The 15,254-nt window shown below is 35.9% G+C and overlaps 1 protein-coding gene across 1 annotated transcript in view; it reads left to right on the plus strand.

The window, feature by feature from the left end:
• The window catches only part of ZNF292 (zinc finger protein 292), a 47,409-nt gene extending 32,575 nt beyond the window's left edge, over positions 1–14,834 (plus strand). Inside the window, exons 7-8 of the mRNA XM_014528480.1 lie at positions 2,433–2,574; positions 5,897–14,834. Of these exons, the coding sequence (XP_014383966.1) occupies positions 2,433–2,574; positions 5,897–13,033 (7,279 nt within the window). The 3' untranslated portion in view covers positions 13,034–14,834. The remainder of the gene's footprint in view (positions 1–2,432; positions 2,575–5,896) is intronic.
• Positions 14,835–15,254: the final 420 nt, after the last annotated feature.

The following is a 15,254-nucleotide window of genomic DNA, read 5'->3' on the forward strand; positions in this document are numbered from 1 at the left end:
GGGGTGGGGGGGGAGATACAGCAACAGAAAACTTAACTTCAGTTAACTCAAAAAACTTTAAGATCAGCTATCATAAATTAGTGCTAAAATTGACCATTTATCTGGTCAGTCAACAGCATTGATAATCTTTATTGTTGTTTTGCTATTATAGGAATAAAAAAGAAAATTTAGTTTATAGACTTCTGACATTTACGAATGTGTTCCAAGTGACACATGGCATACAAATAAGTATAGAGCAGGCAAGTTAAATAAATGGTTGTGTAATCAAAGATTTATAATGCATAATTATAAAGGTTTTCTGAGCAGTTGAGCTTTGTTATGAAGGAAAATTATATATGCAGTATAGAGAAAATTAATATAAAAGTCAGGTAGAAATATTCTGAAGAGAATAGATGACATGTATTTATTGAGGACAAGTAAATTTTCTATATAACAAGTATCAGTGATGACTAATAAATTAATGTATTATATTGGTTTTCTAAATTATCTAAGGTTATATATGAAAAGTGAAAGCAGTCTTATTATAAGACCTAAAGTAGAAGTAGGACAAAACAGAAGTTTTTGTTTAGAAACACTGTTTAAGACAAGCAGTTGAGAATGCCTTGGGAGCTGAATGGTGAGGGCAGAGTTGGGGAGAATGAAATCCTATATAATAAAGTGGTGATATGCAAATTGACCCTCACACTATAACGCCACCACAAGAAGGCGGCGCGCACAGTGGAGGCAGTGCCAGCGGCCGCTTCACGTGGCTACTGCCAGGGTTTCTGCAGTCCCGCGCGTGCCATGGAGGTAGGGCCCGGCGGCTGCTGTGCATGGGGGCAGGGGGGGGGCAGGACGGGGTCCTGGGTCTCACACAATTTCACGCTACAGGTCACTAGTAGCAGTATAATAGTCCAGCTGGGAGGCTATGAAGGCTTCCTTATAGATGTAGGATGTAGTGAAAGAAACATAAGGTAACAGTCTTGGGGATAGTAAAAAGCAGAGGCTGATAGGGTCAGTGATAATGATGCATTAAGTTAGAAAGATGGTGAACTATAAAGAATGTTAATCATCTTTTTCATATATTAAGTTTCAGGTTTCAGAAGAGATCAAAGTGGAGAAGTCTTATAAAGAAATAGGTGAAAGTGTTAAAGACTGGAGAGACAGATTTTGAAGTCCTCAATATATAGTTTAAAATCCAGAAATGAGCAAGTTATTCAAGTGGGTGGTGAAAAGATCAGAGTTCCTAGGAGTGGAAACTGAGGAAATGCTAATAGGAAGGCCTGTATTGAGGAGAATACTTGGTGAAAGAAGATTTTTGTGGAAGTTAACCATGGAGGAGAGAAGAGAAATAGAATGATAGGTAAAAGGGAGAAAAATTCACAACTTCAGTAAGATTATTTTCTATGAAAAATACATTGTAATTGCATTTGAATATATTTCAAAGTTCATTTTTTAAAATTTCTATTTTTTTTCACTGCTGAGACACAGGATAGTTAATTATTTCCAGGTCTGTGTTATAGATTCTTAACATTTATCTAATGATAATTTATTTGAAATTTAATTGACCAATCAAATGGGTCAATTTTAAATTTAAGGTAAAAGATAAAAATTAAATGCCTTTTAAAAACCATTATACCATCGGTGCATTATATATATATATACATATACACATACATATACACTAGAGGCCTGGTGCACGAAAATCATGCACTCGGGGGTGGGGGTCCCTCAGCCCGCCCTGTGCCCTCTCCCAGTCCAGGAGCCCTCAGGGGATGTCCGACTGATGGCTTAGGCTGTGCTCGTCAGCCATGAGCCCAGCTTCTGGCTGAGCAGCACTCCCTCTGTGGGAGCGCACTGACCACTAGGGGGCAGCTCCTGTGTTGAGCGCCTGCCCCCTGATGGTCATTGCATGTCATAGTGACCAGTCGTTCTGCCCTTTGATCGATTTGCATATTAGGGTTTTATTATATACTAGAGGCCTGATGCACGAAATGCTGCAAGGGGCTCGTCCCCTGCCGCCATGGCGGCCACCTCCTCTGCCTCAGCCCCAGCTGCCATGGCTTCGTCCAGAAGGGCGTCCGGTCTAATTAGCATATTATGCTTTTATTATTATAGATTATTTGCATATTAGGGTACACACATTTTGTATTTCTTATTAAAATTCAGATGTGGCTCAAAGTTACCATTTATTTAAATTATTTAAATGTCAGGTACTTTCCTAATAAAAGGCAGTGCTTTTCTCTCTGAGATTGAAAAATAATAATAAAATGGTAAAGTATATCCTGATTTTATTTAGTCTTAGAAATTTGAGATTTTTATTTTGCTTTTAAGCTTACTTATACCTGTAGAATTCAAATATAACATCAGTTTTAATTTCAAGTGTAATGACTGCATTGTCATAGTCCAAGTTTATTACCTTATTGCTCCAACTTATTTTTATACATTTTTAGGGAACTCACTCTCTTTTGGAGTAAATTACAGCAGAGAGTAGAACCATCTGTACATGTGTACCTGGAAAGATGTCGTCAACTTTCTTTGTTAACCAAGACAGTATATCACATTTTCTTCCTGATTAAAGTTATTAATTCAGAGGTAAGAATAATCAAGGTATCTTTTCTTAATTCAAAATACATAAATTATCTAATAAGAGTCTTATTTTGGCACCTTTTCCACTGATTTTTATTTCATTTAATGCTTTTGAACATTGATTTTTTTATAGTCCTTTAAAACATTTGATGCAGAGAAACTTAAAAATGCAAATGAGAGCCAGGAGTTTGCTCTTAGCCTGTAGAAAAGTAACATATTTAATATTTGTAGTTTACCATTCTATAATTTTCACTCGTAGGTGTCATTCTACTTTGATAATTTGCCACTATAGAAATGTAGAGATTATAAAGAGAAATACACAGTTGGCTTCCTTTGCCAGCCATCTGGCAGATCACACGATCTAAAAATCCTTCTACAGAACACCCAGAAATACTTGATAAAATAAACCAATTTTTTTTAATGTATAATAGCTGAGATTGCAAGGATTAGAGAGATCCCCAGGCTCAAAATGAAGAGGAACCTGTAAAGTGGAGCAGAGAGCTTGAGCTGATGGTGGACCTCTCCTTCCTGGTGGATATTGAGATGTAAGGGGTTTGAGTTTTAATATTTACATGGGGACAGAAGAGCCATATGAGGATAGGAGATAAGATCTTGGCTCTCTCAAGTTGGAGAGTTAGAGCTAAGCTCTATGTCTCTCTCCCCTCCTCCGCCAACCTGTGAAGTACTATAATTTAATTGAAAAGTAGATTAGAAAAATACTACTAACACAGATGGATGATAGGAAACCTTATGCATGTCCAACTGCGCTGCGAGGCAGAGGACAAAATGTTTCCTCTAAGAAGTTATAACCAGTAGTCTACCCCCACACAGATGTGGAGTCCAACAATAAAAAATATATATTAAAAAAAAATCAATGGGAAAAATACCCTTGGATGAGGATTAACAAAAAACAAGACACACACAAAACTTTGTTATAAATAAAGTTGAAATCTTAACACCAACAAAACAATAAACTACCAAAATTTTTATTCTTCTGCATATTTAACTTTCTATGTGTAATTAAAAATTAAGTTTATAAGTAATATTCATATCATAAACTGATTATATAAGAAGTGTTTTTAAAGTTAAGTTTGAAATCACAGTTTCCCATAAGTACATGTAATTAAATAATTAGTCCATAAGAATTTACTTAATAACCTCATTTGATAAAAGTACTGATAGCACCAGCTTAATTATGAGCCATAGAACAGAAAGCTAAGTGATACCAATTTAAAGGAGGAATAGAGACAAATGGCCCTTCCTGGCACTGGTATAGCAGCAGGCAAGCTTCTAAAAAAAATGCAAGGTTTTATATTTGTAATCCCACTCTTTTCTGTTCCTTTCCTCTGGCTGGCTAGTATCCTTGACTCAAAGCTACCCAAGGCTTACATGCTGATATCAGTTCCCCATGTACATCCCTGTAATCCTTTCCTAGCCTTCCACAGCATTATATCTTATCCTGCTTCAAAATTCTTAAATGGTTACCTATGTATTTCAAAATTAAAAATAACTAAGCATGGAATACAAAAGGGTCTTCACAATCTAACCTGTGTGTCATCTCATCTAGCTTCATCTTTTTACCTTTCCCCCTACCCAAATAGCCTACAATTCCAGGCAAACTGACCTCATCTCTCCCCACCCCTCCATATGATACAATAGGAGTGACCTAATTGTCTACTATTATGAGTAGCCCCTAAGGCAGCGATTCTCAACCTGTGGGTCGCCACCCCTTTGGCGGCCGAACAACCCTTTCACAGGGGTCGCCTAAGACCATCCTGCATATCAGATATTTACATTACAATTCATAACAGTAGCAACATTACAGTTATGAATTAGCAACGAAAATAATTTTATGGTTGGGTCACAACATGAGGAACTGTATTTAAAGGGCCAGAAGGTTGAGAACCACTGCCTAAGGTAACAACAATGCAAACGTTTTTACTGTAAAAGTTTTCTGGCTCAAGTCTATCTCAAAGTAGTATAAAATAATGATTCAATTTTATGTGAAAGCCAGAGACAACCATATGGTTCCACCTCTTTCCCAATTGTTCTTTCTTCACTATCACTTATAAAAATGGGTTTTATGTTCTTATTTTGTCCATTTTTGTTTGTTTGTTTTCTTCTTCGTGCCCTTCCTTTTCTTGAAATTAAGTCCAGTTCAGTATACCAGCCTCCTTTCCTCACTCTTCTTTTTGGCTCACAAATCTAAGCTTCTGTTTATTAAATATTTAATTTTCTTCATAATCTGTGAAAATACAGACCCTGTCAAGTATTTTGACTTCTTTTCTTTCTTGCCTTTTCATCTGATACAACACATATTTCATTCTCGTAAATGTGGCCACATATTTTGGCTGGCTTGTTTTTTATATATATATTCCCTTTTAAACCCATTTTATCTTCATGTATCTTTCAAATGACTTACATTCATTACTGCTATCCTATCTAATAATAGACAAACATGGTAATTGACCGTACCTTTGCTACGCCTCCCATGGGCTAATCAGCAAGATATGCAAATTAACCACCAACAAAGATGGCAGTTAATTTGCATACATAGGCACGAAGTCACGGAGCGAAGACTGAAGGCGGCTCCGGCCGGAGCAGCGAAGGCTTGAAGGCGGCTTCAGCCGGAGCGCAGGCCTGGGTCCCGGGTGCCAGAGGAAAACCGGTGCTGGCAGCCAGGGGAAGGGAAGGCCTATTGCATGAATCTTTTCGTGCAACAGGCCTCTCTAGTCTTATAATAACAGTGCAAGATGCTAATTCAAAAGGGAAAAAGTTTATTATGTCTCCTTGTACTCCTAAATCTTAAGCTGATCTGGCCATGAGGTAGGTAATTTGACATTCAATTTTGTGATAGAACTAGAATCTCCACTATTAAGGATCAAATAACTTTATTCTGTTAAAAGTGAAAACCTTGTTTTATTACTCAGGAAATATGAGGACATTATTTTGTAATTGGGTTTTGTTTCAGAAGGGTTGCAAATGCAAAGTTAGGAAATGAGATTGTGGATAAAGTTTGTGCTTTTTTTTATCTCTATTTTATAAGTGGGATATGAAAGGTCAGAGAAGTTAAATAACTTCCCAGTTTGCCTAGCTATTAGATAATCTAGGCTGTCAATGCTTATGCTTTCTGTGCTATTTTGTGCAGTTCATTTTACACACACGCACCATCACCAATCCAGGCTATGGTGCAGTGCTTTATAAGGAGCATCTTTTCATGCATTGGCTATTGCAAAATTTGAGAAACCTTGATTTTAAATTATTAAATTCACAAATCTGTGTTGATTAGTGTAGATTAAGTTAATATTTCCTATTTGTTTTTTCACAGACTGAAGGTGCTGGACTTGCTACCTGTATAGAACTGTGTGTAAAAGCTCTTCGCTTGGAATCTACAGAAAATACTGAAGTGAAAATATCTATTTGCAAGACCATTTCTTGTTTGTTGCCTGATGATCTGGAAGTTAAACGTGCTTGTCAACTGAGCGAATTTCTTATTGAGCCTACAGTAGATGCATATTATGCTGTGGAAATGTTATATAACCAGCCAGACCAGAAATATGATGAAGAGAATCTTCCAATACCAAATTCTCTACGCTGTGAGCTCTTACTTGTATTAAAAACTCAGTGGCCCTTTGATCCAGAATTCTGGGACTGGAAAACCTTAAAACGACAGTGTCTTGCATTAATGGGAGAAGAAGCATCCATTGTGTCTTCAATTGATGAACTAAATGACAGTGAAGTTTATGAGAAAGTAGTAGACTACCAGGAAGAGACTAAAGAAACTTCTGTGAATGGACTTTCTGGTGGAGTTGGTGCTAATTCTGGCCTTCTTTGTGATGAAAAGCAGAAGAAGAGAGAGATAAAGCAATTAAGAGAGAGAGGATTTATATCTGCTAGGTTTCGGAATTGGCAAGCCTACATGCAGTATTGTGTGCTATGTGACAAAGAATTTCTTGGTCATAGAATAGTACGACATGCTCAAAAACATTACAAAGATGGGATTTACAGTTGTCCTATATGTGCAAAGAACTTTAATTCTAAAGAAACTTTTGTCCCTCATGTCACATTGCATGTTAAACAATCTAGTAAAGAGAGACTAGCAGCTATGAAACCATTAAGAAGATTGGGAAGGCCGCCTAAGATCACAACTACCAATGATAATCAGAAGATTAATGCTGTAGCCAAGCAGGAACAGCGGCCTATAAAAAAGAATAGTCTTTATTCAACAGACTTTATAGTATTTAATGACAATGATGGTTCAGATGATGAAAATGATGACAAAGATAAGTCTTATGAGCCAGAAGTCATCCCAGTCCAGAAACCAGTACCTGTCAATGAATTTAATTGCCCTGTAACTTTTTGTAAAAAGGGCTTTAAGTACTTTAAAAATCTAATTGCTCATGTAAAGGGGCATAAGGATAATGAAGATGCCAAGCGCTTTCTTGAAATGCAAAGCAAAAAAGTTATTTGCCAGTACTGCAGACGCCATTTTGTAAGTGTTACTCATCTCAATGATCACTTACAAATGCACTGTGGCAGTAAACCATATATCTGTATACAGATGAAATGTAAGGCTGGTTTTAATAGTTATGCAGAGCTCTTAACCCACCGAAAGGAGCATCAAGTTTTTAGAGCAAAGTGTATGTTTCCTAAATGTGGCAGGATTTTTTCAGAAGCTTATTTACTATACGATCATGAAGCACAGCATTATAATACCTATACTTGTAAGTTCACAGGTTGTGGTAAAGTGTATCGTTCTCAGAGTGAGCTAGAAAAGCATCTGGATGATCATAGCACTCCTGAAAAAGCACTGCCTCCAGAAGACCAACTTAATTCTTCTGGAGCTTCTGTTCAGCTTCCCAAAGTGAATCAGAACTCAGAAGGGACAACTGATAAAGAAAGATCTATGCTTCCTTCACAAAATAACGTTGAAAATACGTTATCAACAGATAGATGTGATGCTTGGGATAAAAGCAATGAAGAATCAGCTGTGGCCAAACAAGACCATATTTCTGCTTCTGAGCTCAGGCAAGCTGATGAACCATTGTCAGATGGTTTGGAAAACCCTGCTACTACTCCTCTGCTACAGGCCAGTGAAGTGGCTGTGTCCATTAAGGTGTCCCTCAATCAGGGAATTGAGGATAACTTTGGAAAGCAAGAAAACTCAACTGTGGAAGACACTGGAGAATCACTGGTCACAAACATACATACAGTAGTTGAAGATACTTGTAATGATTTGTGTCATCCAAGTTTCCAGGAGAGAAAAGAACAGGATTGCTTTAATGAAGCCCAGATTACTCAGAATTCTTTAGTAAATTCAGAAACGCTCAAAATAGGTGACCTTACCCCACAAAACTTAGAAAGACAAGTGAACAACTTGATGACTTTTTCTGTGCAAAATCAGACAGGATTTCAAAACAGTTTGCCAACATCCAAACTTGAATGTGGAGGTAATGTTAAAACATCAGCCAATCTTTATAATTTACCCCTTAAGACATTAGAAAGTATCACATTTGTTCCACCACAGCCCAATCTAAGTAGTTCTTTAGGAACTCCATCAGTGCCTCCAAAAGCGCCAGTTCAGAAGTTCAGTTGCCAGGTTGAGGGATGTACTCGAACCTATAATTCTTCACAGAGTATTGGGAAGCACATGAAGACAGCACACCCTGACCAGTATGCTGCATTTAAAATGCAATGCAAAAGTAAAAAAGGCCAGAAATCTAACAACTTGAATGTACCAAATAATGGAAAGTTTGTTTATTTTTTGCCATCACAGGTGAGCAGCTCTAACAATGCATTTTTTACACCACAAACCAAAGCCAATGGGAATTCTACTTGTTCAGATCAGTTGCAGCCCGTCTCATCATCCATTTTTCCAGCTCAGTTAGCCAGTGTATCAACTCCATTGTTACCCTCAGTGGAAAGTGTCATAAATCCAAATTTAACTTCTCAGGATAAAAATGAACAGGATGGTAGTATGTTATGTTCCCAGATGGAAAATTTGTCTAATACTACCTTACCAGCACAAATGGAAGATCTAACCAAAACAGTTTTGCCTTTGAATATTGACAGTGGCTCAGATCCTTTCCTTCCTTTACCTGCAGAAAGTAGTTCAATGTCTCTCTTTCCTTCACCAGCAGATAGTGGAACTAATTCTGTTTTTTCCCAACTGGAAAACAATACAAATCATTTTTCCTCACAGATTGAAGGAAACACTAATTCCTCCTTTCTAAAAGGTAATGTTGAAAATGCAGTTTTTCCCTCACAAGTAAATGTTGCAAATGACTTCAGCAGCACCAGTACACAACAATCTGCTCCTGAGAAAGTTAAAAAAGACCGTGGGCGAGGCCCAAATGGGAAGGAAAGAAAACCCAAGCACAACAAAAGGGCTAAGTGGCCTGCAATTATCAGAGATGGGAAATTTATCTGTAGCAGGTGTTACAGGGCTTTTACCAATCCCAGATCACTGGGTGGACACTTGTCTAAGCGATCTTATTGTAAACCTCTGGATGGAGCAGAAATTGCTCAAGAACTTCTACAGAGTAATGGACAGCCTTCTCTTCTTGCCAGCATGATTCTCTCCACAAATGCAATAAATTTGCAGCAGCCACAACAGTCTACCTTCAATCCAGAAACATGTTTTAAAGATCCATCATTCCTGCAACTTCTTGCTGCTGAAAATCGCTCTTCAACATTTTTACCAAATACGTTTCCTAGGACTGGTATGACTAACTTTAATACAAGTGTTAGCCAAGAAGGAAGTGAAATTATTAAACAGGCTTTGGAAACTGCTGGCATTCCCAGTACATTTGAGGGTGCTGAAATGCTTTCTCAAGCTCCAACAGGTTGTGTCTCAGATGCAGCACAAGTAAATGCTACAGTGGTACCAAATCCAGCAGTGCCACCAACCCTGTTGCAGACTGTGTGCCACCCAAACTCCCTGCTGACAAGCCAGAATAGAACACCAAACTCCAAAACTCCCTCCATTGAGGAATGCAGCAGTTTGCCCATTTTTCCAACAAATGACTTACTACTGAAGACTGTTGAAAATGGTTTGTGCTCTAGTACATTCCCTAATTCTAGTGGGCCATCACAAAATTTTACCAGTAACAGTTCACGTGTTTCAGTTATAAGTGGTCCTCAGAACACAAGGTCCAGTCATTTAAATAAAAAGGGAAACAGTGCTTCTAAGAGAAGAAAGAAAGTTACTCCTCCGCTAATTGCACCTAATGCTTCCCAAAACTTGGTAACTAATGACTTAACAGCAATGGGACTTATAGCTAAGAGTATTGAGATACCAGCTAACCTTCATTCAAACGTAATTCCAAATTGTGAACCTCAGGCTTTGGTGGAAAATATAACACAGAAATTAAGTAATGTGGACAATCAGTTATTTCTGACTGATGTGAAAGAAAACTTTAAAACTAATCTTGAGTCTCATACAGTGTTAGCTCCTTTACCATTAAAAACTGAAAATGGTGATTCCCAAATGATGGCTTTGAATTCATGCACTTCAATAAATTCTGATTTGCAGATTACTGAAGATAATGTTATACAAAACTTTGAAAAGACTCTTGAAATTATTAAAAGTGCTATGAATTCTCAAATACTTGAGGTAAAAAGTGGATCTCAGGGTGTTGGTGAAACATCACAGAATGCTCAAATAAATTATAACATTCAACTTCCTTCAGTAAACACTGTACAAAATAACAAATTACCTGACTCTTCTCAGTTTTCCTCCTTCGTAGGTGTTGTGCCGACAAAGAGTAACATTCCTCAGTCTGAAGTATTCCATAAGGAGGATCAAATACAGGAAATTTTAGAAGGCTTACAGAAATTAAAATTAGAAAATGACCTATCCGCTCCAGCATCCCAATGTGTACTAATAAATACATCAGTGACACTGACTCCTGCTCCTGTTAAAGCAATTCCAAATGTTACAGTCGTTCAGCCAGTTTCTGAAATGATAAATATTCAGTTTATTGACAAAGTTAATAAACCCTTTGTGTGTCAAAACCAAGGCTGTAATTACAGTGCAATGACAAAGGATGCACTATTTAAGCACTACGGTAAAATTCATCAGTACACTCCAGAGATGATACTTGAAATTAAGAAGAATCAGTTGAAATTTGCTCCATTTAAATGTGTAGTACCTACCTGCACAAAAACATTTACAAGAAATTCTAACCTCCGGGCGCACTGTCAGTTGGTACATCATTTTACAACAGAGGAAATGGTAAAGTTAAAAATAAAAAGACCTTATGGGAGAAAATCTCAGAATGAAAGTTTGTCAGTCTCACGAATAACACAAGTAAAAAGACAGCTAGCTATGATAGAGGAAAATAAAAGGGAATTTCAGTCTGCTATGGAATTGGGAGCAATGAAGGAAAATGCCTTCAGTAATATAGCAGTGATTCCAGAAAATCAACTTATAGAAAAAAAAAGTTCTGAAAAAACAGAAAGTTCTTCGCAAGTGAGTACAGTTACTTCAGAACAGTGTAATACAAATTCTCTCACAAACATACAAACCAAAGGACGGAAAATCAGGAGACATAAAAAAGAAAAGGAGGAGAAAAAACGCAAGAAGCCGGTTTCTCAGTCCCTTGAGTTTCCAACAAGATACAGTCCTTACAGACCTTATCGATGTGTTCATCAGGGTTGCTTTGCTGCCTTTACAATACAGCAAAACTTAATACTGCATTACCAGGCTGTACACAAATCAGATCTACCTGCATTTTCTGCAGAGGTTGAAGAGGAAAGCGAAACTGGTAAAGAAAGTGAAGAAATTGAAACTAAACAAACTGTGAAAGAATTTCGATGTCAGGTGAGTGACTGTTCTAGAATTTTCCAAGCTATTACTGGCTTAATACAACACTATATGAAACTTCATGAAATGACTCCTGAAGAAATTGAAAGTATGACCGCTTCCGTGGATGTTGGGAAATTTCCGTGTGACCAGTTAGAGTGTAAATCTTCCTTTACCACATATTTGAACTATGTTGTTCATCTTGAGGCAGACCATGGAATTGGGGTAAGGGGGAGTAAAACTGAAGAAGATGGCATATACAAGTGTGATTGTGAAGGCTGTGACCGTATATATGCAACTCGGTCTAATCTCCTTCGACACATTTTTAATAAGCATAATGATAAACATAAAGCTCATTTGATTCGGCCAAGAAGATTAACATCTGGTCAGGAAAATATATCAAGCAAAGCAAACCAAGAAAAGACAAAGTCTAAATATCGGGGGACAAAACACAGATCTGGAAAGGAAGGAACCAAAATGCCTAAGATCAAACGAAGGAAAAAAAATAATTTAGAAAACAAGAATGCAAAGATTGTACAGATTGAAGAAAATAAGCCTTATTCTCTGAAACGTGGAAAGCATGTATATTCTATAAAGGCAAGAAATGATGCCTTATCTGAATGTACAAGCAAATTTGTAACCCAATATCCATGTATGATAAAGGGGTGTACATCAGTTGTTACAAGTGAAAGCAATATAATTAGACATTATAAATGCCATAAATTATCTAAAGCATTTACATCACAGCACCGCAATCTTCTTATTGTCTTCAAACAGTGTTGCAACTCACAATTAAAGGAAACCTCTCAGCAAGAAGTTGATAAGAATGATGTCAAAGAATCTGATACATGTGTATCAGAGAGCAGTGATAACTCAAGAACAACTACAGTTCTACAGAAGGAAGTTGAAAAAAACGAAAAAGATGAAATGGATGAACTAACAGAATTATTTATTACAAAACTAATAAATGAAGACAACACAAGTGTGGAGACCCAAGCTCATACCTCTTCAAATGTAAATAATGATTTTCAGGAAAATAACCCCTGCCAACCAGAAAAACAAAAAGGAAGTAATTTGAAGAGAGGTAATAAAGAAAAAAATGTCTCCCAAAATAAAAAGAGGAAAGTTGAAAAGGCTGAACCAGCACCAGCAGTTGAGTTAAGTAATACGCATAAAGAAGAAGAAACTGCTGTTGCAATTCAAACCACTGAGGAGCATCCTGCATCTTTTGACTGGAGCTCATTTAAACCGATGGGATTTGAAGTATCATTTCTGAAGTTTCTTGAGGAGTCTGCAGTGAAGCAGAAGAAAAATACTGACAAAGAGCATTCAAATAGTGGAAATAAAAAAGGATCCCATTCAAATTCAAGAAAAAATATTGACAAGACTGCTGTGAGTAGTGGAAATCATATATGTTCTCATAAAGAAAGTGAAACCTTTGTACAGTTTGCCAATCCATCACAGCTTCAGTGCAGTGATAATGTAAAGATTGTTTTAGACAAGACTCTGAAAGACTGCACCGAGCTTGTCTTAAAGCAACTTCAGGAAATGAAACCTACTGTCAGTCTGAAAAAACTTGAAGTACATTCAAATGATCGATCTGTGTCTGTTATGAAAGAAATCAGTATGGGCAAAGCCACAGGGAGAGGACAGTACTGATAACTAATGTGCTATAAATATGTCATTTAGAATTTTATTTTAAATAGCCATCAAGCATGCTAAAATTGTGAAACTTTTTCATTATTTTTTGTTATTGACATGAATTAACCTGGCCAAAAAAAAGGAGGAAAAAAAAAAAAAACACATGACATTTGTCATGTAAAACTTTTTTTATCCCTATGGGACTTGAAGAACAGAATCAAAACTTAAGTTATTGTAAATATTGAGCTAAACCTCAAATTTCTATGAACCAATTGTCCTTTTCATGAACTAAAATGAATTATCTATGAGATTGATTTGTTTCACCAATCACTGCTCATGTATAACAGTACTCTTTGTTTGTAGATATCTTTTTTGTATATATTTATTATTGTAAATCATTTGCTGCCACCAGCAGTATGTAAGTTTAAACTATTAAATGACACATTTATATTTGGAATTTTAATTTTTAACTAAGCAAGTTTTCAAAACTTCTTTTATTGTTTTAAATTAAGAATTTTTAAAACTAAAACTAGAAACTCTGCCATAGTTCATTAATTTTTACATAAAGCATTTATTTACAAGATGATCTCAAAATCACTTTTCACAAAGCAGGCACATTATATCAACACCTTGCTCTGCTTTGTAAATTTGCCATCCAGGATTTTAGGGTGGTATTTATGTGAAATTAAAGCAGATTCTTTAGCAGTTTCCTATAGCTACAGTCCCCCCACTCCCTATGCTTCTAATTGGATATAGATAATATGATTCCATGATATATAATGGAAATGTGAATAAAGAATTTACATCAAAGATTTTAAACATTTGGTATTATAAAAAAAATCCTTTGTGAATGTGATAGAAACTAGTAGTGTGGAGCAGTGTAAATATTTGAGGTGGTGATTTGTGAAGTAGCCCAGTATTGCCTTAAATAAAATCACATTTCATTTGTTGTTTTATACATGTGATCTTATAAAGGTTTTTTTTTTTCCCATTTTCTGAGATTTATAGATTGGTGTATAGCTTTAAACTGTATAAACTTTTGTGGAAAATTTTTTTAAACATTTTTATAAATCTTAAAATTGGTATCATCAAAGTGAGCCCATCTTGTGTTTATAAAATGCAAGAGTCTTTTGAAAACACTTTCTATAAGGAAGTTGGATGTTTCGGTTTTACTGTTTATAGATGTTAGATTGTACAGATTTGTCTGTATTTCCCGCCAAATCTAATGATACTTTTTTCATTAGATTGGTCTTCCAGAGCAGTATTAGTTATTATTATTGATTATCTTGGTTATTCAGTATATAGTTAGCTCTTATAGTTTGGCTTTATTTACCATATTTATACTGTGGATTTACAGCTAGAGATAGAAGTTAATTTCACGAGAGTTTAGTTGAAGTCCAACTAAAAGCATGGGAAACAAAAGAAAAACATCCTTTCAAATTGACTTTTGTTTCTGTTTGCCATAAGTAGTAGCATTGAGTTTTGACTTTGTGTTTGTTATAAACCAGTTGCATTCACAATATTATTAGCCTGAGATATTGATAAGATTGTGATGATATGAAAATGTGTATATTCCCTGTGCAACATCAGATTTGCAGGAAAATGAAGCACTTAACATGAACTGAAATTGCTGGTACTCTGAATAAATAAGCAAGTATTATAGTTTTATTTTTAGGGCCTAATGGGTTATATTGAATAGTTGGTTTCACCTCCTTAAGGTTTATTACCAATATCCATAAAACTTGACACATTAAAATCCCTACCCTTTGGTAAGTCCACTGTTATTTATTAAAATAAAAGTTCTTGTGGGTGATTAAGACATGTTTTCTTTCCTATATTAACAATAACTTTGAGTAATTTTAATATTAAATTTTTGTTAACAACTTACGTTTTTGTACACTTTTCTTCAAAGTTGATCTAGCTCTTAAAGGTAGGCATTTGGCAAAATTTCCCTATATTGTGCAGAGGCAAGTAGATTTATTTCTGATGAATTTAGTGATTAGCCACTGTTAAATGAAAATGTGAATGTATTTGGGGCTTTTCTTTTGCTCATTAACTTAAGAACATTGACCACTAGACATTTCTGTAATGGTTCTCCTATATGTTAGAAGAGTTTGACAACATTAAGTTAAATTTTTTATATTCCAGGTTCTGTATGCTAAAAGTTATATGGAAGAGTGGGCTTTTTAGCATGGAACAGAAATAATCAAATTATGGTATAAAATAAATATGAATTTAT

The sequence above is a fragment of the Myotis brandtii genome, unplaced genomic scaffold (assembly GCF_000412655.1).
Source record: "Myotis brandtii unplaced genomic scaffold, ASM41265v1 scaffold1160, whole genome shotgun sequence".
Classification (NCBI taxonomy): Eukaryota; Metazoa; Chordata; class Mammalia; order Chiroptera; family Vespertilionidae; genus Myotis; species Myotis brandtii.